Source organism: Pogoniulus pusillus, chromosome 33 (assembly GCF_015220805.1).
Source record: "Pogoniulus pusillus isolate bPogPus1 chromosome 33, bPogPus1.pri, whole genome shotgun sequence".
NCBI classification, from domain to species: Eukaryota; Metazoa; Chordata; class Aves; order Piciformes; family Lybiidae; genus Pogoniulus; species Pogoniulus pusillus.
In genome coordinates, this window is record NC_087296.1 from 14,104,385 (window position 1) to 14,131,599 (window position 27,215).

Genomic DNA, 27,215 nt, shown 5'->3' on the forward strand with positions numbered 1-27,215 from the left:
TTCTGCTCTGCTGAGACCTCACCTGCAGCCCTGCCTCCAGTTCTGGGTCCCTTCAGCACGAGGACATGGAGCTGCTGGAGCAGGTCCACAGGAGGCCACAGAGATGTGCCCCTCTGGAGACAGGCTGAGAGAGCTGAGGCTGTTCAGCCTGGAGAAGAGAAGGCTCCAGGGAGAGCTCAGAGCAGCCTTCTAGTACCTGAAAGGGCTCCAGGAGTGCTGGGGAGGGCTTGTAGAGATGGGATGATGGGTTCCAGGGAAACCTTGGAGCAGCCTCCCAGCAGATGAAGGGGACTACAGGAAGGCTGCAGAGGGACTTGTTACAAAGATTCATAGTGCCAGGATGAGGCATGGTGGCTTTGAGCTGGGAGAGGGGAGCCTGAGACTGGAGATGAGGAAGCAATTCTTCACAGTGAGGGTGGTGAGACACTGGCACAGGTTGCCCAGGGAGGTTGTGGAGCACAGAAGCACCCAATGCGATCAAAGATCGCATTGGGTGCTTCTGTGCTCCACAACCTCCCTGGAGATGTTGAGGACCAGGCTGGATGAGTCCTTGAGCAGCCTGTGCTAGTGGGAGGTGTCCCTGCCTATGGCAGGGGGGGGGACTGGATGAACTTTAAGGTCCCTTCCAAGCCAAATGATTCTGTGTTTCTGTGATGACCCAGTCCCTCAGCACCGCATCCCTGCCTCTCTGAAGCACCACCAGGCATGGGGATCCAGCCACCTCCCTGGGCAGCCTGTGCCAGTGTTTGAAAACCCTTACAGTGAAGAAGTTCCTTTTAACAGATAACCTTTCAACCACTACCAGCATTGCCAGAGAGATCCTCACTAATGTTTAATACCTTTCTTTTTAGTACATGCATCATGAGTGAACCTGCCTCTAGTGGAAATGGTCAAGAGTTTGATGTTTTTAGTGCTATGGACTGGAAGGATGGCATAGGGACTTTGCCAGGAAGTGACCTGAAGGTAAGATTTGACTTTGTTGTTTGGGTTTTTTTTTTAATAAGTGAAATAAAAATGTTCCATGACAAAAGAAAGCAGTTCACAGGCTGGTATGGAGGTATCTTTTATGAATAAAACATGAACCTGCAGCTCTGAGTTAAGAGACTGTAGCCTGTTAGCTTTTAGCTGTGGAGTCTCTTGATTCAGTTGCTGACTCTGGCACAGGCAGCTGTCATCCCCGTAGCAAGGCATAAATTAGCACTGCCTCACTCTGTAGACAGAGGTAATCAAGTACACAGAACCCAAAAGAAACCTCAGAAGTGAAGTGTGCAAATGCAGTCCACTTAGAGCATTGCACTGCTGGATTGCTGGGAATCTTTATCCTCTCACTGTCTCATAGTCTTACTTCTTTCTCCTAAAAATAGTTTGTTTTTGCTGGGCTTTTGTGTGTGGGTGCCTAGAGAAATGAATCAAGTGAGAGCTGCTCAGCTGGGGGTAAGGGAGAAAGCTGAATGATACTGGAATGGTGATGCCACTTTACTGAAATAAACTTAGGTGTGCCCAGGCCAACCTCATGACATTCAGCAAGGCCAAGTGTGAGGTCCTGCACCTGGGTGGGTGCAATCACAATCACAGTTCCAAGCTGGGTGGGGAATGGCTGAGAGCAGCCCTGAGGAACAGGCCCTGGGGGTCTGGGGTGAGGCAAAGCTCAACAGGAGCTTGCAATGTGACTGCAGCGCAGACACAACCCTGTGCTGGGCTGCAGCAAGAGCAGTGTGGGCACAGGGCAAGGGAGGGGATTCTGCCCTTGGCTCTGCTCTCCTCAGACTCCACCTGGAGCACTGTGTGCAGCTCTGGAGCCCCCAGCACAAGCAGGACATGGAAGTGTTGGAGCCAGTCCAGAGGAGGCCACCAAGATGCTGGGAGGGCTGCAGCAGCTCTGCTGTGAGCACAGGCTGAGAGAGTTGGGGCTGTGCAGCCTGGAGAGGAGAAGGCTTGGAGGAGACCTTGGAGTGGCCTGACAGGATCTGCAGGGGGCTGCAGGAGGGGTGGGGAGGGACTATTGACAAGGTCTGGGAATGGCAGGAGGAGGAGGAATGGGTTTGAAGTGGCAGAGGGGAGATTGAAACTGGGTGTGAGGCAGAAGTTGTTTGTAGTGAGGGTGGTGAGACACTGGCACAGGTTGCCCAGGGAGGTTGTGGAGCACAGAAGCACCCAATGTGATCAAAGATCACATTGGGTGCTTCTGTGCTCCACAACCTCCCTGGAGATGTTGAGGACCAGGCTGGATGAGGCCTTGAGCAACCTGTTCTAGTGGGAGGTGTCCCTATGGCAGGGAGGTTGGATCTGGCTGAGCTTTGAGGTCCCTTCCAACCTAACCCATTCTGTGCTTCTAGGACTCTATGGTTCTAGGAAATGATAATCCTTCTATTTTGATCTCAAACTATGTGGGGATTTTTTTTTGTTTACCTTCTTTATACTGTGTCATCAGGAGCTGTCCCCCTGCCATGTAGCTAAAAATACACTTCAAGTGTTAGAATCTTTCTTGTACCTGTTTCCTGTTGATCACAGTCAATATTTTCAGCTCCTTCCATCTAGACTAAGATGGATGAGGTTTTCTTACAGTTTGTTTTTCACATGTGTGGGTGGGAAAATCTTCCTGTCCCTTGGTGTCTGATACAATTTCTGTCGCTGAAGTAGGGAATCAAAAAATGTTGGCATTCAGGGTCTACATCTTATGAGTCTGGGGTTGTGTTTTGGTTTGCTTTTGCTTCTTGTTGTGTTTGGTTGCTTTTGGTTTTTTAAGTCACAGAACCATAGAATCACAAAAACTTTCTTTGGGAAGGACGTCAGGACACTACCTCTGACCACTCCAGACCTTAGACTGATTTTAATCACATTGCTCAGGGCCTTGCCCAGTATGAGTTTGATTATCTCCAGGGTTGGAGATGCCACAGTCTGTGGGCAGCCTGCTCCAGCATTTGACCACCCTCACAGTGACTTTTTCCTTTGTGAATACTGTGTTGGAATTCGACTTTGCAGAATAAATGTCTGTCACTAGCTGAGGGCTGGGGGGCAGGCGGGAAGGCACAGGGACAGCCTCTGCTCACCTGTGCCCTGGCATAGGACAGGAGGCAATGAATGGGAACTGCAGCACAGGAGGTTCCACTTCAACATGAAGAAGAACTTCTTAACTGGAAGGGTCCCAGAGCCCTGGCACAGGCTGCCCAGAGAGGTTGTGGAGTCTCCTTCTGTGGAGCCTTTCCAGCCCTGTCTGGATGTGTTCCTGGATGACCTGTGCTGGATTCTCTGGTGCTGCTCTGGCAGAAGGATTGGGCCTGGAGATCTCCTTGGGTCCCTTCCAACCCCTAACATCCTGTGGTCCTTTAACTGTGCCTCTGGGAAGAACCTGTCTCCATCCCCTCTCTGGACTGGCAGAGAGCAGTGAAGGCTTGGAAGGCAGCACTAAAATCTCTCCTGTGCTTAAGACTTGAGCAAACAAGTTTGCTGTGCTGCTTCTTGCATGCCATCTGCTGCAGCCTCTGCTTGTTTTGGTGGATGTCTCCTGGGCTTGCTCTGGTGTGCCTTTGCCTTTCTTGTAGTGGAGACAGTAGCCCAGCTGTGCTCTCCTCAGCATCCAATTGAGGGTCTGCTCAGCCTGCTGGCTCCTTGCTAGAGCAGCTCTGGGTGCTGCCGGCCCTTCGCTGCCAGGGTGCACTGCTGACTCACGCTCAGCTCCTTGTCTTCTACAGAGCTGTTTTCCAGTAGTCAGCCCGGGGCTGGGCTGGAGCACACAGCTGCTCTGTCCCAGCTGCAGGGCCTTGCACACCACATCTTGTTAGCCTGTGTCTTCAGCATGCCGAGCTCCTTCTGGCTAGCAGCCTGCCCTGCAGTTCCTCTGCCACTCCTTCCAGTGTGGTCCCTTGCTTCTGCTGCCTGTACACGTAAAGAAGCCTTTCTCCTTGCCTTTGCCACTCTCTTCTCCAGCTGAGCTTTGAGTTCCCAGATGCTGTCCCTGCATGCTGCAGCGCCATCGCAGCGCTACAGCGCCCTCACTGCCTACCTTCCACACTTAACATTTCTCCTGCCTTGCCTTCTGCTTCCTTTCTCATTTGAACTAGCTCAGGAGTCCCTGGTGCATTCATCTTGGCCTTCAGCCACGTTGACTTAGATTCTTGGACATTGGCATGTGTTATTCTCCTGGTGTGAGGTCCCTGGGGAGATATCCAAACTTCCTGGGCTTTTTTCCTCTTCAAAACAGTCTCCTGTATGATCCTGCCAAGCAGATCACTGAACAAACCAACAGCTGCCTCTCCTGAAGTCTGATGCTGCTCCTGCAGGATTTCAGACTTCACTAAGTCATGGTTGCTGCTGCCAAGGCTGCTGTCAGCCTCCACATCCCTGACCAGTTCAAAAGTCCAGGCTTCCAAACAGTGCTGTTTTAACAAGCATCATTCTGTGAAAGGCAAACAATGCTGAAGTGTTCAAAGAATCTGAAAGGGAACAATGCAGGGAAATAGATTCTGAGAGCCCTAAAATGGTTTGGGTTGGAAGGGACCATAAAGATTTTGCAGTTCCAGCCCCCTGCGACGGGCAGGGACACCTCCTGCCAGCACAGCTTGCTCAAGGGGCCTTGAACATCTCCAGGCAAGGGACATCCACAGCCTCCCTGGGCAACCTGTGCCAGTGTCTCTCCACCCTCACTGAAAAGAATTCCTTCCTCATCTCCACTCTCACTCTCCCCTCTCCCAGCTCAAAGCCACTGTTCCTCATCCTGGCACTCTCAACCCTTGTCAGAAGTCTCTCCCCAGCTCTCCTTGAGCCCCTGTCAGCTACTGGAAGGCTCTCTCTGGAGCCTTCTTTCACTGGGCTGACTAGCCCCGACTCTCCCAGCCCTCTGATGATCTTTGTGGCCTCTGGACTCTCCAACCATTCCAGGTCCTTGTGCTGGGTTCCCCAGAGCTGGAGGCAGTGCTGCAGGTGAGCTCTGAGCTGAGCAGCGGGGCAAAATCAATCACATTGTGTGCTTTTGTGCTCCATAACCTCCCTGGGGTTGTTCAGGACCAGGTTGGATGAGGCCTTGAGCAGCCTGTTCTCGTGGGAGGTGTCCCTGCCTATGTCATGGATGTTGGAACTGGCTGAGCTTTCAGGTCCCTTCCAATCTAAACCATTCTATGTGTCTCTCAATATTCATCATAGGCTTCTCCTACTAAAGCTATCAAACCACTGCCATGGTGGCAGGTATCTACTAAAGGTGTCAAACCACTGACATTGAAGGGCATCTGAAACTAGAGAGAATAAGCCTGATGAGGAGCAACTGAAGGAGCTGGGTCTGCTTAGTTTGAAACAGAGAGGCTGAGGGCAGACCTCATCACTGCCTACAGCTACCTGAAAGGAAGCTGTGGAGAGGCTGCTGCTGGGCTCTGCTCACAGGTGAGCAGTGATAGAACAAGAGGGAATGGCCTCAAGCTGCCACTGGGCAGGTTTAGACTGGACATTAGGAAACATTTTTCCCAGCAGGAGTGGTCAGGCACTGGAATGAGCTGCCCAGGGAGGTGGTGGAGTCACCAACCCTGGAGATGTTTGGAGGTGGTTTGGATGTGGTGCTTGGGGATATGGTTTAGGGTGCACCTTGTAGAGTAAGGATAGGGGTTGGGCTTGGTGCTCCTGATGGTCTTTGCCAACCTGGATGTTTCTGTGATTCTCTGAAAGGTTGGGTGCTAACACTGTAGCTGCAAGGTGCAGAAATCCAAAGGGTCTGTTTTTATAGCTTGGTGACAGGTTGAGAGTGCCTCTCACAGATTGAACTTTTGATCACATTGCTGATGCTTGCATGGATCCATAGAATAGTTTGGGTTGGAAGGGACCTTCAAGAGCATCCAGTTCCAACTCCCCTGCCATATGCAGGGACACTTCCCATAGACCTGCTTGCTCAAGGCCTCATCCAACCTGGCCTTGGACACCTCAAGAGAGAGGACTGAACTTTCTCCCCTAAAATGTTAGGGGAACATGACTTTCACAGAATCATAGAAACAGCCAGGTTGTAAGAGAGCTCCAAGCTCAGCCAGCCCAACCTAGCACCCAGCCCTGGCCAATCAACCAGACCATGGCACTAAGTGCCCCAGCCAGGCTTGGCTTCAACACCTCCAGGCACAGCCACTCCACCACCTCCCTGGGCAGCCCACTCCAATGCCAATCACTCTCTCTGCCAACAACTTCCTCCTAATATCCAGCCTAGACCTGCCCTGGCACAGCTTCAGGCTGTGTCCCCTCGTTCTGTTGCTGGCTGCCTGGCAGCAGAGCCCAACCCCACCTGGCTACAGCCTCCCTGCAGGCAGCTGCAGGCAGCAATGAGCTCTGCCCTGAGCCTCCTCTGCTGCAGGCTGCACACCCCCAGCTCCTTCAGCCTCTCCTCACAGGGCTGTGCTCCAGGCCCCTCCCCAGCCTTGCTGCCCTTCTCCAAACACCTTCCAGCACCTCAACATCTCTCTTGAATTGATGGGCACAGAACTGGACACAGCACTCCAGGTGTGGCCTGAGCAGTGCTGAGCACAGGGGCAGAAGAACCTCCCTTGTCCTGCTGCCCACACTGCTCCTGAGCCAGCCCAGGATGCCATTTGCATGCAACTTCAAATGGTACAGGGGAGAGGGAGAACTAAAGATTGTACAGTGGGATGCATCGGGAGCTGAGTAGAAAAATATTAGCATTGTATATTGGTTCCTTCAAGATGTTTAAATATAAAAAAAACACAACTCAAATTCCAGTAGAGTTTAAAATAGTTTACAAATTAGAGAATGCCTTGATGTGGCAAGCTGAGTAATGTATGCTCATCTGAAACCCATCAGTGCTTCCCAGTTGCTCTGCATGGTGTGAATGTAAATGGCAAAGACTCTGCTGGTTTTTTTTTATCTTCCCTTTTTTCCCCCCTCTTTTTTGTGTTTTCTGAGCTGTGCTGAGTGCAGGCAGTGAGAGCAGCACTTCAGGATTTAAATGTGCTCATTAAATTGGAAATGCTGTAATAATTTACAGGCACTTCCTACTACTGTGGGGACAGGAGTTTATGAAGTACTTTGTAATGTTTTCTAGTGATTGTGTTTGGAAAGTCAACTTTTAGGTACTGCCTGGACAGGATTTTGGAGGTTGTTTTCCGCTTGCAAATTGTGCTGGAACACAAAAACCACCAAAATCAAATCAGCTGAACAAAACCCAACCAACCCAAAACCACATACACAAAAAAACCCCCTAACAACCCCCCCCAAACAAGCAAACAAACAACAAAAAAAGAGCAAACTACAGAAACAAACAAGCAGCAAAAGCCCACCAAAAAAACCCAACCAAAAACCTCAACAAAAAAAAAAAAAACTAAAAAAAAAAAGCCAAAAAACCCCAAAACCCAACCAAAAAAACCCTAACCAAAAGAACCTCCCAAAAAAACACCCAACCAAAAAAAACCCCAAAAAACCCAACCAAAACCAATCAAAAACCCCAAGCAAAAAAAAAAACCAACTAAAAACCCAACCAGAAAAAACAACCAGAAAACCCAACCAAAAAGAACCCAAGCAAAAAAAACCCAGCCAAAAAACCCAACCATGAAAACCCAAGCAAAAAGAATCCAACAAAAAAAACCCAACCAGAAAACCCAAGCAAAAAGAATCCAACCAAAAAACCAAAAAGAATCCAATCAAAAAAACCCAACCAGAAAACCCAAGCAAAAAGAATCCAACCAAAAAAACCCAACCAGAAAACCCAACAAAAAAACCCTAACCAGAAAGTCCAACCAAAAAATCCCAACCAGAAAAAAACCCAACCAGAAAACCCCAAAAAAAAAACCCAACCAGAAAACCCAAGCAAAAAAATCCAACCAAAAAAACCCAACCAGAAAACCTAAACCAGAAATCCCAACCAGAAAAAAAAAACAACCAGAAAACCCAACAAAAAATCCCAACCAGAAATCCCAACCAGAAAAAAAACCAACAGAAAACCCAACAAAAAAATCCCAACCAGAAAACCCAACAAAAAAATCCCAACCAGAAAACCCAACAAAAAATCCCAACCAGAAATACCAACCAGAAAAAAAAACAACCAGAAAACCCAAGCAAAAAGAACCCAACCAAAAAGAATCCAACCAGAAAACCCAACCAGAAAGAACCCAATCAAAAAATCCCAACCAGAAAGAACCCAATCAAAAAATCCCAACCAGAAAGAACCCAATCAAAAAATCCCAACCAGAAAGAACCCAATCAAAAAATCCCAACCAGAAAGAACCCAATCAAAAAATCCCAACCAGAAAACCCAACCAGAAAGAACCCAATCAAAAAGAATCCAACCAGAAAACCCAACCAGAAAGAACCCAATCAAAAAATCCCAACCAGAAAGAACCCAATCAAAAAATCCCAACCAGAAAACCCAACCAGAAAGAACCCAACCAAAAAGAATCCAACCAGAAAACCCAACCAGAAAGAACCCAATCAAAAAATCCCAACCAGAAAGAACCCAATCAAAAAATCCCAACCAGAAAGAACCCAACCAAAAAATCCCAACCAGAAAACCCAATCAAAAAATCCCAACCAAAAATCCCAACCAGAAAACCCAACCAGAAAAAACAACAAAAAAAATCCCAAACAAAAGCCCAACCAAACCCCCCCCAAAAAAAAACCCATAAAAATCTCAACCTAAGAACCCAACCAAAGAAAAGATGATGAAGAAATAAACCTGTAAATAAAGCTGGGCAGCTAATATAGGAGACAAAGAGTAATAATGGAGCATGGGTCAGAGTGGTAGGGGTTGGAAGGAACCTCTTGAGATCACTGAGTCCAAGCCCCCTGCCAGAGCAGCACCCAGGGCAGGGCACACAGCAACACATCCAGGTGGGGCTTGAAAGTCTCCACAGAAGGAGATTCCACAGCCTCTCTGGGCAGCCTGCTCCAGGCCTCCTGCACCCTCACACCAAACAAGTATCTCCTCATCTTCAAGTGTAACTCCTTGGGTTCCAGTTTGTGTCCACTGTTCTTGTCCTACCCCAGGACAGCACTGCACAGAGCCTGGCCTCAGCTTCTTGCCCCCCAGCCCTCAGCTATTTGTAACCATTGCTCAGATCCCCTCTCAGCCTTCTCCTCTCCAGGCTACCCAGCCCCAGGGCTCTCAGCCTCTCCTTATCACAGAGATGTTCCAGGCCCTTCAGCATCCTCTCAGCCTCTGTTGGATTCTCTCCAGTGTATCCCTGCCCTCTAGAACTGGAGAGCCCAGACTGGACACAGTATTCCAGATGTGGTCTCCCCAGGGCAGAACAGGGGGGCAGGAGAACCTCCCTTGCCCTGCTGGCCACACTCTGCTTGATGCACCCCAGAATGGTGCAGATCACTGCAGCAGTGGTGCTTGGTGTTTGCGGACAGGCAGTGGCAGTGGTGGTTCTCAGGAGACAGTGCAGCTGCTGCAGTTCCAGGCAGTAAAGTTCATCCTTCCACCTGCCTGCTCTGGAATCAGCTTCAGGCTTGCTGGAGATAATTTGCATTTTGGGAGCAGCTTCTGTCTTCTTCTGCCACGAGCCTGATTCTGTGGCCAACTCGGGGACAGTGTCGGGCACTGCGAGTGGTGGCCTGGGCGTGCAGAGCTGTTCTGCCCTCGCACAGTGCCATGTGCTGCTTTCAGCCTGGTGAGCAGAGTGCCCGAGAGTGTCTGTGGGGAACATCAGCAACATGGTCCTGCTCGGGCAGGGGGGTTGGACTCGATGATCTCTTTGGGTCCCTTCCAACCCCTGACATCCTGCGAGCCTGTGAGACATCCCTGGAGGGGTTTGAAAGCTGCGTGGATGTGGTGCTGAGGGAGGTGGCTCAGTAGCAGTGGCTGAGCAGAAGTGGTAGGGTTGTGAGCTCTGGGTGAGTGACTGGACTTGAAGACCTCAAAGGTTTCTTCCAGCCTCAACAGTTCTCTGGTTCTGTAAGTCACTGTTAATGCAGAGGGAAGAGGTTTCCTTCAGGGAAGCTGCTGAGGGGTGGCTCAGGGAGGAGGAGGCCAGGGCAGAGTGGGACTTCTCTGACCACCTGTGAGCCCCAGCAGATGGACTTTGTGGCCTGATCTGTTCCATGTGAAAGGAACTTCCCTTTTTTGCAATCTAATGTATTGATTAGCTCTGCTCATTGCAGAATGGATGGGGTTGGAAGGAACCTTAGTGATTATCCAGTTCAGACCTCCCACTAGCCCAGGTTGCTCAGGGCCTCATCCAACCTGGTCTTAAACATTTCCAGGGATGAGGCATACAGAGCTTCTCTGGGCAACCTGTGCCCACCACCCTCACTGTAAAGAATTTCTTCCTCATCTCCACTCTCACGCTCACAGCCACTGTCCCCCGTCCTGGCACTCCCAGCTCTTGTCAGAAATCCCTTCCCAGCTCTCCTGTAGCCCCTTCAGATACTTGCAGGCTGCTCTGAGTTCTCCCTGGAGCCTTCTCTTCCCCAGGCTGAACAGACCCAACTCTCTCAGCCTGCCCCTCCTAGGAGAGGTTCTTCAGCCCTCTGAGCATCTTTGTGTCTTCCTCTGGATCCTCTGAAGACAGTCCCATGTCCTCCCTATTTTGGGGCTCCCACAGCTGGACAGAGCACTGCAGGTGGTTTGCCTCTGCAGTTTGCATTGCCCTGGTGGAGTCCTCCCTGAAGTGCTCTTCTCCCAGCCAAGGTCAGGAAGAGTTGTGTGATCTGTGCAGGTAAATCATAGAGTCACAGAACTGCCAGGGCTGGAAGGGCTCAAGGATCACACAGCTCCAGCCCCCTGCCATGGGCAGGGACACCTCACACTAATCAGATTGCTCAGAGCCATGTCCAGCCTGGCCTTAAAATCTTCCAGGGATGAGGCTTTCCACCACCTCCCTGGGCAACTTGTACCAGGCTCTCACCACCCTCATGGGGGAGAACTTCTTCCTAACCTCCAGTCCAAATCTCCCCACTTGCAGTTTTGCTGCAGTCCCACACAGCCTTGCACTGCATTTGCTTCTCCTGCAGCCTTCCTGCTGCTGCCAAACAGGACTCTGGCAGTAGCCATTCACTCCTTTGTCACTTGCTGGGGTTCTCCAAGAGAGATTGGCTCTTGGTGTTCAGAAATCCTCTGTCTGATGGAATTTGGAGCTGGGCTTGCTTTGTAGGTCAGATGTGGATCAGTAAGCCTCATCTTGGCAGCCTTGGCTGCTGGCTGTGCCGTGACTCGTGTGTCGCCACAGTCTGCTGAGCTGCAGCTTCCCAAGTGGAGATTAAAAGGCAGGCTGAGTTTGCAGGGGAGAAGGCCTCTGCTGCCAAGGTAATTCTTGAGTAGTGGGAATGGAAAAGCCTGAGGGGTGTCTAAGAGCTGCTTGAGAGGGTCCAACACAGAGCCTCAAAGGTGATGAAGTGAATGGAACACCTCTGTTGAGGAAAGCCTGAGGGAGCTGGGACTGGGAGCTTGGAGAAGAAGTGCCTGAGAGATGATCTCATCAATGCTGATAAAGATGTAAAAGTGAGGGCCAGAGGCTGGAGCCAGCTCTGCTGGGTGATGCCAGGGACAGCACAAGGGGCAGTGGTGGAAGCTGAGGCAGAGGAAGTTCCATGGAAACAGGAGGAGGAATTTTTCCCCTGTGAGGGTGCCAGAGCCCTGGCACAGGCTGCCCAGGGGAGCTGTGGAGTCTCCCTGTCTAGAGAGATTCCAGAGCTGCCTGGATGTGTCCCTGTGTGATCTGCTCTGGGTGCTGCTGCTCTGGCAGGGGTTGGCCTGGATGGGCTTTTGAGGTCCTTTCCAGCCCCTGACACTCTGTGACTGTAAGAATGGAGTAGATAAACACAGCTGCAGACAAGGCTGTATGGGGAGGGCTGGGGGGAAGTGCCAGTCTCTCTCACTAAAGACATGGGTCTTACACAGTATCACAGAATGCCAGGTGGGAAAGGGCCCCCAGGATCCATCCCTCTGGGTCACAGTGGAGTTGAAACGAGCTGGCCCAGCACCCTGCCAGGTCATTCCACTAGAGGCAGTGAACACACAGTGTTGGTCTCTGGGGCTGGCATGGTTAATGGAGCAAAACTAGAAGTAGGTGGACTCAGATTGGATGTTGGGAAAAAGTTCTTCCCCGTGAGGGTGGTGAGTGACTGACACAGGTTGCCCAGGGAGGTGGTGGAATCCTCATCCCTGGATGTTTTTAAGACCAGGCTGGATGTGGCTCTGAACAACTTGAAGTGTGAGGTGTCTCTGCCCATGGCAGGGGGTTGGAGCTAGATGAAATGAGCTGGCCCAGCAAGCTTAATGAAGCTGTGTCTTCAAACTGGCCAGTGGAGGGGACTCCCCTGCTTCCCTTGGAAGGTGATTCCAGTGTCTCACTGTTCTCGTGGGGAAAGAGTTTCTTTTGGAGTCCCATGGGAGTCTCCACAGCAGTGACTTGTCCCCACCACCCCTTGTCTTTTCCATGCCTTTTGTAGTTCAGAAGTGATGAGAGTGTGTTCCTCTTACTGATTTCCTTTCCAACAGGTTGTAATTTGGCAGAAATCCTTTTCTGTTTCTGCCTGCCCAGGGAGGGAAAACCCTTTCCCTTTGCATTCAGGTTGTTCCCTCTTCTTTGTTATTTCAGGATTAGCTATTGCAGTGTTACTGAAGCTTCCTAAAATCAATGGAACGCTGCTTGAAGTGCTTGACTTTCTTGCTGACAGCATCACTCCAGTGAGAGGGGATCTGGCCCTGACCCTTGATGGTGCTGTGGAATTTAACCTCTGCTGCTCACAGACTGCTAAACATCTCCACTCACCTTGGCATTAGAGTGAAGGTGGTGAGACACTGGCACAGGCTGCCCAGGGAGGTGTTGAAGGCCAGGTTGGATGAGACCTTGAGCAACCTGGGCTAGTGGTAGATGTCCCTGCCCGTGGCAAGAACTTGGAACTAGATCCTCTTTAAGATCCCTTCCAACCCAAACCACTCTGTGAAGCAGTGAATCTGTTGGTAATGGTGCAGGGAGCCCTGAACAGCCTGGGATCCTGCTTGAGTTTGCTGCCATGCTTGCAGAGCAGGAGAATGCAGGCAGGATACTTTCTTTCCTGATCCATCACAAAAGGAAGGGAATAGGCAGGCACAGGGACACATTCCCCTAACCTCTGTGCCTGGAAAGAGAGGCAAGCATCAGGGGTTATGTGCTGGGAGCAGAGTCCTGGCAGGGCTGAAGTGCTGGGAAGAGAGATTTACTTTCCTTTGCAAGTGGCTGGGCAGAAAGGTTTGGTTTCAGGAATTGCTTTGCACAGCACTGTAGCAGTAATTGCTGGAGTGCCAAAAGCAGCTTCTGATACCTGCTCTTGGGTACTTGAGTGGGTTTTGGTGGGAAGCAAATAGAGAGTCCTTCTGCTTTCCAGCCCTGTGCAGTACATAAGACTGGCTTTACTGCTTGGAAAAAGGACAGAAGCATCCTCTACTGCAGCCTCACATTCTGAGTGCTTTCCAGCCCCTGCCTGGGGCAGGGCTTCTGTGCAAAACAGTCTGTGGTGGTGCATGCAGAGGCTGTGTCACAGGCAGAGGGGAATGACATCCTGAGCTCCAAACTGGTGAGGCAGGGTTTGATGGATAGGCCACTGGATGGATGCAGAACTGGCTTGGTGGCTGCACCCAAAGAGTGGCTTCAGGATCATCCAGTTCCAACTGCCCTGCCATGGGCAGGGTCACCTCACACCAGGTCAGGCTGTCCAGAGCCTCATCCAGCCTGGACTTAAACACCTCCAGGGATGAGGCTTCCACCACCTCCCTGGGCAACCCTTTCCAGGCTCTCACCACCCTCATGCTGAAGAACTTCTTTCTAACATCCAGGCTGACTCTCCTCATTTCCAGCTTTGTTCCATTCACCTGAGTCCTATCACTCCCTGACTTAAAAGTGCCCATGTCAAAACAAGCATGGAGCTTCAGCAAGCAAGCAGGAAGGACAAGCAAACGGCATATGGCTCTCAGAGATCCACGGAATGGTTTGGCAGCAATCTTAAAGCTCGTCCAGTTCCCACCTCCTGCCGTGGGCAGGGACACCTCCCACCGGCCTCATCCAGCCTGGCCTTGAGCACTTGCAGGGAGGGGACATCCGCAGCCTCCCTGGGCAGCCTGTGCCAGTCTCACCACCTTCATGAGAATGAATTTCTTCCTGGTTTCTAGAGGAGGTGCAAGAAAAGCTCTGGTTTATCTGAGAGGTTGCCCTGAGGTCACTGTGATTGAGCAGTGCTTGAAATCGAGAGTGATGCTAAGTGCTAAGCAGAGGCAGGCTCTGGTTCTGTCTCTGCACCTCCGCCACTGGATTCAGTCTGGGGATTCTCGCTTCAAGAAGGACATCGAGGTGCTGGAGTGTATCTAGAGAGGAACAGCAAAGCTGGGGAAGGGCCTGGAAACAGGGCTGGGGAGCAGCAGCTGAGGGAGCTGGGGGTGTGCAGTTTGGAGAGGAGGAGGCTGAGGGCAGAGCTCATTGCTCTCCGCAGCTGCCTGAAAGGAGGCTGCAGTGAGGTGGGAGTTGGGCTCTGCTCTCTAGTCTCAAGTGACAGGATGAGAAGAGCTGTCCTGAAGTTGTGCCAGGGGAGGGTTAGGTTGGAGATAAGGAACAGTTTGTTTGCTGCTGAAGTAGTGAGGAACTGGCACAGGCTGCCCAGGGAGGTGGTGGAGTCCCCATCCCAGAAAGGTGTGGCTGTGGCACTGTGGGACATGGTGTGGTGGCCATGGTGGGTTGGGCTGGTGCTTAGGCTGGGTGATCTTGGAGGGCTTTTGCAGTCCAAACAATTCTGTGGTTCTCAGACTCTTTGCCTTGCACCGCTTCAGTCCCAGGGGCTCATCTCTTAGCAGCCTGCTGCGTGACTGCTGCCATTGGCTCGCAGGCATAGGGAGCGTTTATCACTCTGCTTTTCTCTGGGGCATAGGAATCTGCAGCCTCCTTCCGAGCTGCTCTGGAGTCACAGCGGTGTGCTCAGGGTCTGTGTCTGCTCCGGAGTCGCAGTGGTGTGCTCAGGGTCTGTGTCTGCTCCGGAGTCGCTGCGGTGTGCTCAGGGTCTGTGTCTGCTCCGGAGTCACGGCGGTGTGCTCAGGGTCTGTGTCTGCTCCGGAGTCACGGCGGTGTGCTCAGGGTCTGTGCCTGCTCCGGAGCCGCAGCGGTGTGCTCAGGGTCTGTGCCTGCTCCGGAGCCGCAGCGGTGTGCTCAGGGTCTGTGCCTGCTCCGGAGTCGCAGCGGTGTGCTCAGGGTGTGTGCCTGCTCCGGAGTCACAGCGGTGTGCTCAGGGTCTGTGTCTGCTCCGGAGTCACAGCGGTGTGCTCAGGGTCTGTGTCTGCTCCGGAGTCACAGCGGTGTGCTCAGGGTCTGTGCCTGCTCCGGAGTCGCTGCGGCGTGCTCAGGGTCTGTGTCTGCTCCGGAGTCGCTGCGGTGTGGTCAGGGTCTGTGCCTGCTCCGGAGTCACAGCGGTGTGGTCAGGGTGTGTGCCTGCTCCGGAGTCGCAGCGGTGTGGTCAGGGTGTGTGCCTGCTCCAGAGTGGCTGCGGTGTGCTCAGGGTGTGTGCCTGCTCCGGAGCCGCAGCGGTGTGGTCAGGGTGTGTGCCTGCTCCGGAGCTGCTGCGGTGTGGTCAGGGTGTGTGCCTGCTCCGGAGCCGCAGCGGTGTGGTCAGGGTCTGTGCCTGCTCCGGAGTCGCAGCGGTGTGGTCAGGGTGTGTGCCTGCTCCGGAGCCGCAGCGGTGTGGTCAGGGTCTGTGCCTGCTCCGGAGTCGCTGCGGCGTGCTCAGGGTCTGTGCCTGCTCCGGAGTCGCTGCGGCGTGCTCAGGGTCTGTGCCTGCTCCGGAGTCGCTGCGGCGTGCTCAGGGTCTGTGCCTGCTCCGGAGCCGCAGCGGTGTGGTCAGGGTGTGTGCCTGCTCCGGAGCCGCTGCGGTGTGGTCAGGGTGTGTGCCTGCTCCGGAGTCGCAGCGGCGTGGTCAGGGTCTGTGCCTGCTCCGGAGCCGCAGCGGCGTGGTCAGGGTCTGTGCCTGCTCCGGAGTCGCTGCGGCGTGCTCAGGGTCTGTGCCTGCTCCGGAGTTGCTGCGGCGTGCTCAGGGTCTGTGCCTGCTCCGGAGTCGCAGCGGTGTGGTCAGGGTGTGTGCCTGCTCCGGAGCCGCTGCGGTGTGGTCAGGGTTTGTGCCTGCTCCGGAGCCACTGCGGTGTGGCCAGGGTGTGTGCCTGCTCCGGAGTCGTTGCGGTGTGGTCAGGGTGTGTGCCTGCTCCGGAGTCGCTGCGGCGTGCTCAGGGTCTGTGCCTGCTCCGGAGTCGCTGCGGCGTGCTCAGGGTCTGTGCCTGCTCCGGAGTCGCAGCGGTGTGCTCAGGGTCTGTGCCTGCTCCGGAGTCGCAGCGGTGTGCTCAGTCTGTGCCTGCTCCGGAGTCACAGCGGTGTGGTCAGGGTGTGTGCCTGCTCCAGAGTCGCTGCGGTGTGGTCAGGGTGTGTGCCTGCTCCGGAGCCGCTGCGGTGTGGTCAGGGTTTGTGCCTGCTCCGGAGCCGCTGCGGTGTGGCCAGGGTGTGTGCCTGCTCCGGAGTCGTTGCGGTGTGGTCAGGGTGTGTGCCTGCTCCGGAGTCGCTGCGGTGTGGTCAGGGTCTGTGCCTGCTCCGGAGTCGCAGTGGTGTGGTCAGGGTGTGTGCCTGCTCCGGAGTCGCAGCGGTGTGGTCAGGGTCTGTGCCTGCTCCGGAGTCGCTGCGGCGTGCTCAGGGTCTGTGCCTGCTCCGGAGTCGCAGCGGTGTGCTCAGGGTCTGTGCCTGCTCCGGAGTCGCAGCGGTGTGCTCAGTCTGTGCCTGCTCCGGAGTCACAGCGGTGTGGTCAGGGTGTGTGCCTGCTCCGGAGTCGCTGCGGCGTGCTCAGGGTGTGTGCCTGCTCCGGAGTCGCTGCGGCGTGCTCAGGGTGTGTGCCTGCTCCGGAGTCGCTGCAGCGTGCTCAGGGTCTGTGCCTGCTCCGGAGTCGCTGCAGCGTGCTCAGGGTCTGTGCCTGCTCCGGAGTCGCAGCGGTGTGCTCAGGGTCTGTGCCTGCTCCAGAGTCGCTGCGGTGTGGTCAGGGTGTGTGCCTGCTCCGGAGCCGCTGCGGTGTGGTCAGGGTTTGTGCCTGCTCCGGAGCCGCTGCGGTGTGGCCAGGGTGTGTGCCTGCTCCGGAGTCGCTGCGGTGTGGTCAGGGTGTGTGCCTGCTCCGGAGTCGCAGCGGTGTGCTCAGGGTGTGTGCCTGCTCCGGAGTCACAGCGGTGTGCTCAGGGTCTGTGCCTGCTCCGGAGTCGCTGCGGTGTGCTCAGCCTGTGCCTGCTCCGGAGTCGCTGCGGCGTGCTCAGGGTCTGTGCCTGCTCCGGAGTCGCTGCGGCGTGCTCAGGGTCTGTGCCTGCTCCGGAGTCGCAGCGGTGTGGTCAGGGTCTGTGCCTGCTCCGGAGTCGCATCGGTGTGCTCAGTCTGTGCCTGCTCCGGAGTCGCAGCGGTGTGGTCAGGGTGTGTGCCTGCTCCGGAGTCGCTGCGGCGTGCTCAGGGTCTGTGCCTGCTCCGGAGTCGCTGCGGCGTGCTCAGGGTGTGTGCCTGCTCCGGAGTCGCAGCGGTGTGGTCAGGGTGTGTGCCTGCTCCGGAGCCGCAGCGGTGTGGTCAGGGTCTGTGCCTGCTCCGGAGTCGCTGCAGCGTGCTCAGGGTCTGTGCCTGCTCCGGAGTCGCTGCAGCGTGCTCAGGGTCTGTGCCTGCTCCGGAGTCGCAGCGGTGTGGTCAGGGTGTGTGCCTGCTCCGGAGCCGCTGCGGTGTGGTCAGGGTTTGTGCCTGCTCCGGAGCCGCTGCGGTGTGGCCAGGGTGTGTGCCTGCTCCGGAGTCGCAGCGGTGTGGCCAGGGTGTGTGCCTGCTCCGGAGTCGCTGCGGTGTGGTCAGGGTGTGTGCCTGCTCCGGAGTCGCAGCGGTGTGGTCAGGGTGTGTGCCTGCTCCGGAGTCGCAGCGGTGTGCTCAGCCTGTGTCTGCTCCGGAGTCGCTGCGGCGTGCTCAGGGTCTGTGCCTGCTCCGGAGTCGCTGCGGCGTGCTCAGGGTCTGTGCCTGCTCCGGAGTCGCTGCGGCGTGCTCAGGGTCTGTGCCTGCTCCGGAGTCGCAGCGGTGTGGTCAGGGTTTGTGCCTGCTCCGGAGTCGCTGCGGTGTGGTCAGGGTGTGTGCCTGCTCCGGAGTCGCAGCGGTGTGGTCAGGGTGTGTGTCTGCTCCGGAGTCACAGCGGTGTGGTCAGGGTGTGTGCCTGCTCCGGAGTCGCTGCGGCGTGGTCAGGGTGTGTGCCTGCTCCGGAGTCGCAGCGGCGTGCTCAGGGTCTGTGCCTGCTCCGGAGTCGCTGCGGTGTGGTCAGGGTGTGTGCCTGCTCCGGAGCTGCTGCGGTGTGGTCAGGGTGTGTGCCTGCTCCGGAGTCGCTGCGGTGTGGTCAGGGTCTGTGCCTGCTCCGGAGCCGCTGCGGTGTGGTCAGGGTGTGTGCCTGCTCCGGAGTCGCAGCGGCGTGGTCAGGGTGTGTGCCTGCTCCGGAGCCGCTGGTGTAGTCAGGGTGTGTGTCTGCTCCGGAGTCACTGCGGTGTGCTCAGGGTGTGTGCCTGCAGCGCGGCCGGAGCGCAGCAGTTGTGGTGGCTGCGGCGAGCCCTTTGTGCTTGCCGTGCCCAGCAGATGGTAGCATCGGCTGCGTTTTCTGAGCGCTTCCAAGCTGTTCCTGCGGCTTTTGTCCTTTGCACTTCTCTGCTCCTGCCTTTCTCGGCCTTTTTCTTTCTGCCTGTTCTCCCGACCAAGGCTTTCACCTGCTAAGGAACAGCAGCACCCTCCTTGTCAAGAATCCCTTTCTCACCCCCACTCTCCCTCTCCCAGCTCAGAGCCACTGTCCCTCATCCTGGCACTCCCAGCCCTTGTCAGAAGTCCCTCCCCAGCTCTCCTGGAGCCCCTTCAGCTACTGGAAGGCTGCTCTGAGGTCTCCCTGGAGCCTTCTTTCTCCAGGCTGAAGAGCTCCAACTCTGCCAGCTCTCTGATCATCTTTGTTGCCCCCACTGGACCCTCTCCAGCAGCTCCAGGTCCTTCTCATGCTGGGTTCCCAGAGCTGGAGGCAGTGCTGCAGGTGAGCTCTGAGCAGAGCAGAGGGGTAGAATCCCCTCCCTGTGCTGCTGCTCTCCCTGCTCTGGCTGCAGCCAGCACACAGCTGGCTCTGGGCTGCCTGTGACCAGTGCTGGCTGCTGGGCACTTTGGCACCAACTGACACCCCCAAGGCCTTCTCCTCCAGACTTCTCTCAATACTAATCTCATCTAGTTCCAAACCTCTGCCATGGATAAGGACACCTCCCACCAGCCCAGGTTGCTCAAGGTCTCATCCAGCTTGGCCTTGAATACCTCCAGAGAGGGAGCATCCACAGCCTCCCTGGGCAACCTGTGCCAATGTCTCACCATAGAATCGTAGGACCAAGCAGGTTGGAAGAGAGCTCCAAGCTCATCCAGCCCAACCTAGCACCCAGCCCTGGCCAACCAACCAGACCATGGCACTAAGTGCCCCAGCCAGGCTTGGCAAGAACACCTCCAGGCACAGCCACTCCACCACCTCCCTGGGCAGCCCATTCCAATGCCAATCACTCTCTCTGCCAACAACTTCCTCCTAACATCCAGCCTGAACCTGCCCTGGCACAGCTTGAGACTGTGTCCCCTTGTTCTGTTGCTGCTTGCCTGGCAGCAGAGCCCAACCCCACCTGGCTACAGCCTCCCTTCGGGTTGCTGCAAACATCCTCACTCTAAAGAATTTCTTCATCTCCAGTGTCAGTCTCCCCTCTCCCAGCTCAAAGCCCTCATCCTGTCTCTACAAGCCCTCCCCAGCTCTCATGCAGCCCCTTCAAGTACTGGCAGACAGCTCTAAGGTATCCCTGGAGCCTCCTCTTCTGCAGGCTGCACACCCCCAGCTCCCTCAGCCTGTCCCTATAGCAGAGCTGCTCCAAACCCTTCATCATTCTTGTGGCTTCCTCTGGCCCTGCTCCATCAGCTCCATGTCCTTCCTGTATTGAGGGCTCCAGAGCTGGATGCAGCACTGCAGGGGAGGTCTCACCAGAGCAAAGTGGCAGAATCACCTCTCTGGATCTGCTGTCAGCACATCCCTGGATGCAGCCCAGGATGTGGTTTGCCTTCTGTGCTGCAAGCTCACACTGCCTGCTCATGTCCAGCTTCTCGACCGCTGCCCCCAAATCCTTTTCCACAAGGCTGCCTTCTTTCACCTCCTCCTCCAGCCTGTGTTGTCCTGGTGTCAGCTAGGAGGGCTTCCTATCCAGAGGATGTGAAAAACTATCTCTGCTCTGAGTGGATGGAGCCTCTGATGGTGTTTTCAGGTGGGAGCTGTTCTTCATTCCCTTTTGATCCTCCTGGAAACTGCTGAAGGCATCCACGTCAGTTTTGTGCTGTTTCCTTGCCTGCTAACAGTTGGAGTCATGCTGCTGGCTGGGCTTCTGATACACTTGTGTTCAAAGTATTTCTGCCCTGCTTGCTCACCTTTACATGGGACTTTGAAAGCTCAGTTTGCTAAGTGTTAGGTTTACTCCTGTTTATCTTGCCACTTCCCTCCTGAAAGCTCTGAGGGTTTATTTCTCTATTAGAACCATAGAATCAGTCAGGGTTGGAAGGGACCACAAGGAGCAACCAGTTCCAACCTCCCTGCCATGCCCAGGGACACCCTACCCTAGAGCAGGCTGCACACAGCCTCAGCCAGCCTGGCCTCAAACACCTCCAGCCATGGGGCCTCAACCACCTCCCTGGGCAACCCAGTCCAGCCTCTCACCACTCTTCCTCCTCACCTCCAGTCTGACTCTCCCCATTTCCAGCTTTGCTCCATTCCCGCCAGTCCTGGCACTCCCTCACAGCCTAAAAAGTCCCTCCCCAGCTTTTTTGTAGCCCCCTTTAGACCCTGGAAGGCCACAAGAAGGTCACCTGGGAGCCTCCTCTGCTCCAGCCTGCACAGCCCCAACTCTTTCAGTCTGTACTCACAGCAGAGCTGCTGCAGCCTCTGAGCATCCTCCTGGCCCTGCTCTGGACACTCTCCAGCATCTCCACAGCCCTCTTGTAATGGGGGCTCCAGAACTGAATGCAGCACTCCAGGTGGGGTCTCAGCAGAGCACACTTCTGGCTCCTGTTGAGCTTCTCCTCCACCAGCACCCCCAAATCACTCTCCTCAGGGCTGCTGTCCAGCCACTCACTGCCCAGCCTGGAGTTGTGCTTGGCATTGCCTCAACCCAGCTGCAGGACCTTGCCTTTGGTCTTGTTGAACCTCTGCAGCCTGTGCAGGTCCCTCTGGATGGATCCTGCCCTTCAGCCTGGCTGCTGCACCACACAGCTTGGTGTGGGCAGCAAACTTGCTGAGGCTGCACTCAGTGCCTCTGTCCATGGCACCCACAAAGATGTTGAACATGAGTGGTCCTAGGACTGATCCCTGAGGGCCTGCACTTGGACTTGGACCTGTTGACATCCTTCTTCTTTGCCTTCTGCTGTTTGGAGGCTGTTGGCTGCATGTGCTGGGCATGGGCATGGTTACCTAACATCTGCAAACAGGCATTTGACAGCAGTCAAACGGATTAAATCCACACTCAGGCAGCTTTATGATTTATCCTCTTGTAAAGGTTGCAGTGACACAAATCAGGCTTCTTTATGAGATGGTTTTGAAACAACTTTATAGTGATGGCCTGACTTTGTGTCTGTCAGTAGGAATCCTACTTTTTACCTTCCTGAAGAAGGTTTGGAGGCAGCCCCTTTGATCCAAGGCAAGTGGATGTGTTTGCTTAGAGTTTTGTGGTTTCAGCTTGCACTCCTCTGAAAGCTCTGCATGCGGTCCCTGCACTTAGCTCAGTGGCACCAGTTCCTTCCCTCTCTGAACTTCCAGGCTGTCCAGGTACTTAGGGAGGCATATAGCAGGGACAGATCCTCCAAAAGAGAGGAAATAGAGTGACAAAACCTTTACTTGAGGGTGGTTTTGTTTCCTGCTTTCTAAGTAGAAGAGGCTTTTGAAGGTGATGCTTTTCAGGGACACACAAACCACCACTGATCTGGAGGAGCCAGCAGTGCCCCCAGGCAGCCCAGCAGGCAGCTGTGTGCTGGCAGCAGACAGAGCAGTGTGGGCAGCAGGGCAGGAGAGGGGATTCTGCCCCCGCCTCTGCTCTGCTCAGACCTCTCCTCCAAGCCTGCCTCCGTTGCCACTGTCTCCAGCACAAGAAGGACACAGAGCTGCCAGAGTGAGGCCAGAAGAAGACAGGCTGAGGGAGCTGGGGGTGTTCAGCCTGGGGAAGACCCCAGGGGGACCTTAGAGCTGGGTTCCAACACCTGAAGGGATCCTGAAGGAAGTCTGCAGAGGGACTTCTCCTAAGGGTGTCTAGAGACAGTCCAAGGGGGAATGGTTAGAAACTGAGGAAAATCAGGGTTAGGCTGGAGCTGAGGAAGAAGTTCTTCAGTGTGAGGGGGGCTGAGACAGGGATAGGCTGCCCAGGGGGTTTGTGGATGCCTCTTCCCTTGAGGCATTCAAGGCCAGGTTGGATGAGGCCTTGAGCAGCCAAGTCTAGTTGAGAGCTGTCTCTACCCGTAGCAGGGGGGCTGGAGTAGATGGGCTCTGGGATCCATTCCAGCCTAAGCCATTCCGTGATTTTTTGTCATGCTTCCAGCAGCAGACAGCAGTTAGCACATTGCTCTGCTGGGTCATCCCCTCTGCTGGCTTCTTGCAGCATGCTCTCTGCACCTCCTTACCCTGTTTTTGAGCAGTTAACCTCTGTCACAAGTGTTCTGTTGCTTTTCCTTCCCAGCTGAAGGCAGACTACAGCTGCCCAGGGCTGAGGCATTTTCTGGTGAGTCAGGAGGAGCTCAGCATGCACAGCAGTGCTGCAGCTGTGGTGGGGAAGCCGTGGGGGAAAGCAGACATTTCTGCTCTGGGTTTGTGTGCAAGCAGGAGCTGAAGGCCTCTGGCACTGATAGAGGGGAGGCTGTAGGCAAAAAAGGGGGACAGAGCTAGGTCTCAGCCACTCCTTGCAGGAGAGCTGCTCCAGTCTCCTCAGCATCTCTGCAGCCCTCTGGTGGACTCTCTCCAGTAGGTCTCTTTCTCTCTTGAACTGGAAGCTCAGAACTGGACACAGTACTCCAGGTGTCACCAGGGCAGAGTAGGAGAGGAGCACTTCCTTCAGCCTGCTGGCCAGACTCTTCTTAATACACCCCAGGATGCCCTTCTTGGGCACATTGCTGGCTCGTGGTGAACTTAGTGGCCAGCAGCACTCCCAGGCCGTTCTCTGTGGAGCTGCTGTGATCAGGTCAGCCCTCACCTGTGCTGGTGCAGGAGTTACTGCTCAGAGTTAAGCTCTTCACACTTCAGAGCAGAGTGTTGTGGGCAGAATGCTGCCTTAAAGCCAGGTGGTGAGCAGAGGCTGAGGTTTGCTCTCCCCTGGCAGCCCTGCAGTCAGGATGGCATTTGGAGGACACCGTTCTGCTGGCAGCAGGAGCTAAGCGCCGGTGCTGCTGTGCCAGCACAGCGTGTGGGGCATTGTGGAGCTTTGCTCCTGGCTGACGTTGGTGCCACCTTCAGCTGTAATTAACCAGCTCACAAACTGCCCTGAGGGGTTTGCTTGTGTGCTCTCTGCAGCTGAGGAGCTCTGTGTTTGCAGAGGATGCTGACATTGCTGTGCTCTGCAAACCTTTTGTGTTAGAAGTTCAGTTCTCTTTTCCTGAGCAGAAATCCTCCTGCCTGGAGCATGCTTTGCTGCTGCAGCAAAAAGCACACGAGGCAGGAATTTATGTTAACCATCACCACAGAACCCTAGAGTGGCTTGGGTTGGAAGGTAGCTGAAAGATCACTTAGTTCCAAGCCCCTGCCGTGGGCAGGGACACCTCCCACCAGCACAGCTTGCTCAAGGCCTCATCCAGCCTGGCCCTGAACACCTCCAGGCAGGGGCATCCACAGCCTCCCTGGGCAGCCTGTGCCAGTGTCTCACCACCCTCACTCTCAAGGATTTCTTCCTCATCTCCACTCTCAGTCTCTCCTCTTCCAGCTCAAAGCCATTGTCCCTCATCCTGTCACTCCCAGCCCTTCTCAGAAGTCCCTCCCCAGCTCTCCTGTAGCCTCTTTAGGTACTGGAAGGCTGCTCTGAGGTCTCCCCAGAGCCTTCTCCAGGCTTAAGAGCCCCAACTCTCAGCCTGTCCCCATAGGGGAGGTTCTCCAGACCTCTGATCATCTTTGTGGCCCCCTCTAGACCCTCTCCAGCAGCTCCAGGTCCTTCTCATGCTGGGTTCCCAGAGCTGGAGGCAGTGCTGCAGGTGAGCTCTGAGCAGAGCAGAGGGACAGAATCCCCTCCCTGTGCTGCTGCTCTCCCTGCTCTGGCTGCAGCCAGCACACAGCTGGCTCTGGGCTGCCAGTGACCAGTGCTGGCTGCTGGGCACTTTGGCACCAACTGACACCCCCAAGGCCTTCTCCTCAAGGCTGTTCTTGAGCCACTCCTCACCCAGCCTGGATTTTTACTTGGGATTGCCCTGACCCAGGTTCAGGACCTTACACCTGTCCTTTTTGAGCTTCATGATGTTGTCTTGGGCCCAGCTCTGCAGCCTGTCCAGGTCCCTCTGGATGGGTCCTTCCCTGCAGCACTGTCAGCCACAGCACACAGCCTGGTGTCATCTGCAGACTTGCTGAAGGTGCCCCAGTCCCACTGCCCATGTCACTGTCTGAAGTGTTGAGCAGCACCAAGCTCTGAGGGGCACCACTTGGCACTTGGACACTCAGCTGTTGACCACACCTGTGGGCATGGCCAGTGCCTTATCCCACCAGAGCTCCTCACCTCCCTCTTTGCCCTGACCTTTAGGTTGCTGTGTTTAAGTTAGATGTCAGTGCATACGGAGGCAGCTCTGTGCCAGTGTTTGTTGCAGATGAAGCTTCTTAGGTAACAAAAGCAGTTTGCATTTTGCCTGCTGCCACTTCCTTAGGGATCAGCTGCATAAAATGCTGAGGACACCAGGTGCAGACTTCTTGGGGAACTGGAGAAGACACCTTTGGGGGAGAGTATTAGGAACTTTTTACTATGCTCTGTGCCATTTGTTTTGTTTTACAGTTCAGAGTGAATGAATTTGGGGCCTTGGAGGTGATCACGGATGAAAGTGAGATGGAAAGTGTTAAAAAAGCAACTGCTACCACAACCTGGGTGGTTCCAACTGCTCAAGAAGGTCAGTTCAGAGGCTGGAAATGTTTTCTGTGCTGGGCTGTGTGTTGTTAAATAGATCAGTTTGCTCCCAAAGTGGAAAAAAAGCAACCCACACTTCCTTGGTTTAGTGCTCAGAGCATCTCTGATGGTCTACCTGTTTCTTGGGCTGGAAGTGTGAGAACAAATGCAGCTTAGGTGGGAAGGAAACAATTCCACTCTTATACATCTAAAGTTGTATTACAGTCACCACTGTGGGTTTTTCTGAGGCCAAAGTCACTATTTCCCCCTCTCTTTATTTTGAGTAGTATTCTCTTTCTTACTCTGAATTATTGAGGCTGTTTTAGCTGCTGCTGGCTTTGAGCTGCTTTCTCCAGACTGCCACAGGCTCTGCTAACTGCCCACGGCTCGTTGGTGGTTGAGTGCCACATGCTGTAAGCTGCCTTCAGGTGGTCCTGGCTGCTGCTCAGCTGCCACCACCCATGGCAGTGTGTGTCTGTGCTGCTGCCTTGCTCCTGCTCACTTAAAATCAGTGTGTTGGGGCCACTTACGTTTCTCCTGAGGGACAACCTTCAATAGTTGTAGTCCCTGTCTGGCAGATAAAATGCTTCCTGGTGTGAAAATCGTGACCTCAGGTGTTTCCAGCTTTCCTCAGGTGCTCAAGGAAAGTTGCTCCCTGGGATAGGACAAGGAGCAATGGATGGAAGCTGCAGCACAGGAGGTTCCAGCTCAACACAAGGGGGAACTTCTTGTCTGGAAGGGTCCCAGAGCCCTGGCATAGGCTGCCCAGAGAGATTGTGGAGTCTCCTTCTGTGGAGCCTTCTGAGGCCTGTCTGGATGTGTTGCTGTGTGACCTGAGCTAGATTGTGTGGTCCTGCTCTGGCAGGGGGGTTGGACTGGATGAGTTCTTTGGTTCCCTTCCAACCCCTTTGATCTTCAATCCTAATCTGTGCTTCCGTGCTCCACAACCTCCCTGGTTGCTTAAGGCCTCATCCAGCCTGGCCTTGAACATCTCCAGGGAGGTTGTGGAGCAGAGAAGCACCCAATGTGATCTTTGATCACATTGGGTGCTTCTCTGCTCCACAACCTCCCTGGGCAACCTGTGCCAGTTTCTCACCACCCTCACTGGAAACAACTTCTTCCTAACATCCACTTTCCATCTCCCCTCTGCCACTTCAAACCCATTCCTCCTCCTCCTGCCATTCCCAGACCTTGTCAATAGTCCCTCCCCAGCCCTCCTGCAGCCCCCTGCAGATCCTGCAAGGCCACTCCAAGGTCTCCTCCAAGCCTTCTTCTCTCCAGGCTGCAGAGCCCCAACTCTCTCAGCCTGTGCTCAGAGCAGAGCTGCTGCATCCCTCTCAGCATCTTGGTGGCCTCCTCTGGGCTGGCTCCAACACTTCCATGTGCTGCTTGTGCTGGGGGCTGCAGAGCTGCACACAGTGCTCCAGGTGGGGTCTGAGGAAGGCAGAGCCAAGGGGCAGAATCACCAATCAAGCAGAGTGCTGTGCCTGGCTGTGTTTCTCTGTTTGCTTGGCATGGCTTGCTGGGGACAGCTGGAACTGTGTCACCTTTGCCTAAGTGAAGTTTCTTTTCTTGTTTTGCCTGTGCAGCCTTTTCAGAAAGGACAGGGATCTCCACGAGGTTGAAGGAAACTGCAAAAATGGACAGCCTTGTTTTCTGTGAAAACTGTTACCACTATGGTACCCTGGAAGAGTTTGTTCCTGAAGGGAGATTTTGCAGCCAGAGATGTGCCCAGCAAGGGAAGAACAAGTAGGTGCTGTTACAATACATGGAAATCAGGTCTCTGGCAGGAAATACAGCATGGGGTAAAGTGTTGGTGGTGGGGCAAAGGGAGCTGTTAAGCAGCCATGTGTGGGTGACTGGGAGGTTCCTTCCCTGGTGTTCATGGAATTGCATTAACAGGGATTGGGTTTGGCTGACGCTGATGTTGAAGGCAGAGTTTCTTTGCTCAGTGTGCTGGGTTCTGCTGTTGGATGCAAGATGTGAAGAAGTCCCTTGGATGCATGAATCAGCATCAGGCAGCCACCCTGTTTCCTAATCACTGGAATTAAGAGCATCAGTAATGAGATGTTTGGTGTGGGAAGTTAATTATAATGAAGCACAAGAGCCATGTTGAGCTGGCAGTGAGTGAAAGCAGCAG

The 27,215-nt window shown here is 54.5% G+C and overlaps 1 protein-coding gene across 13 annotated transcripts in view; it reads left to right on the plus strand.

The window, feature by feature from the left end:
• L3MBTL3 (L3MBTL histone methyl-lysine binding protein 3) overlaps window positions 1-27,215 on the plus strand; it is a 98,470-nt gene that overhangs the window by 14,515 nt on the left and 56,740 nt on the right. For 10 of the 13 annotated variants that reach the window (XM_064170136.1, XM_064170137.1, XM_064170134.1 and 7 more), the window contains 4 exons: window positions 852-963; window positions 22,685-22,726; window positions 24,968-25,079; window positions 26,665-26,824. In XM_064170136.1, the coding sequence (XP_064026206.1) occupies window positions 862-963; window positions 22,685-22,726; window positions 24,968-25,079; window positions 26,665-26,824 (416 nt within the window). In that variant the 5' untranslated portion in view covers window positions 852-861. Of the gene's footprint in view, window positions 1-851; window positions 964-22,684; window positions 22,727-24,967; window positions 25,080-26,664; window positions 26,825-27,215 lie in introns of those variants that run through there. The other 3 variants (XM_064170138.1, XM_064170142.1, XM_064170143.1) reach the window with 3 other exon arrangements.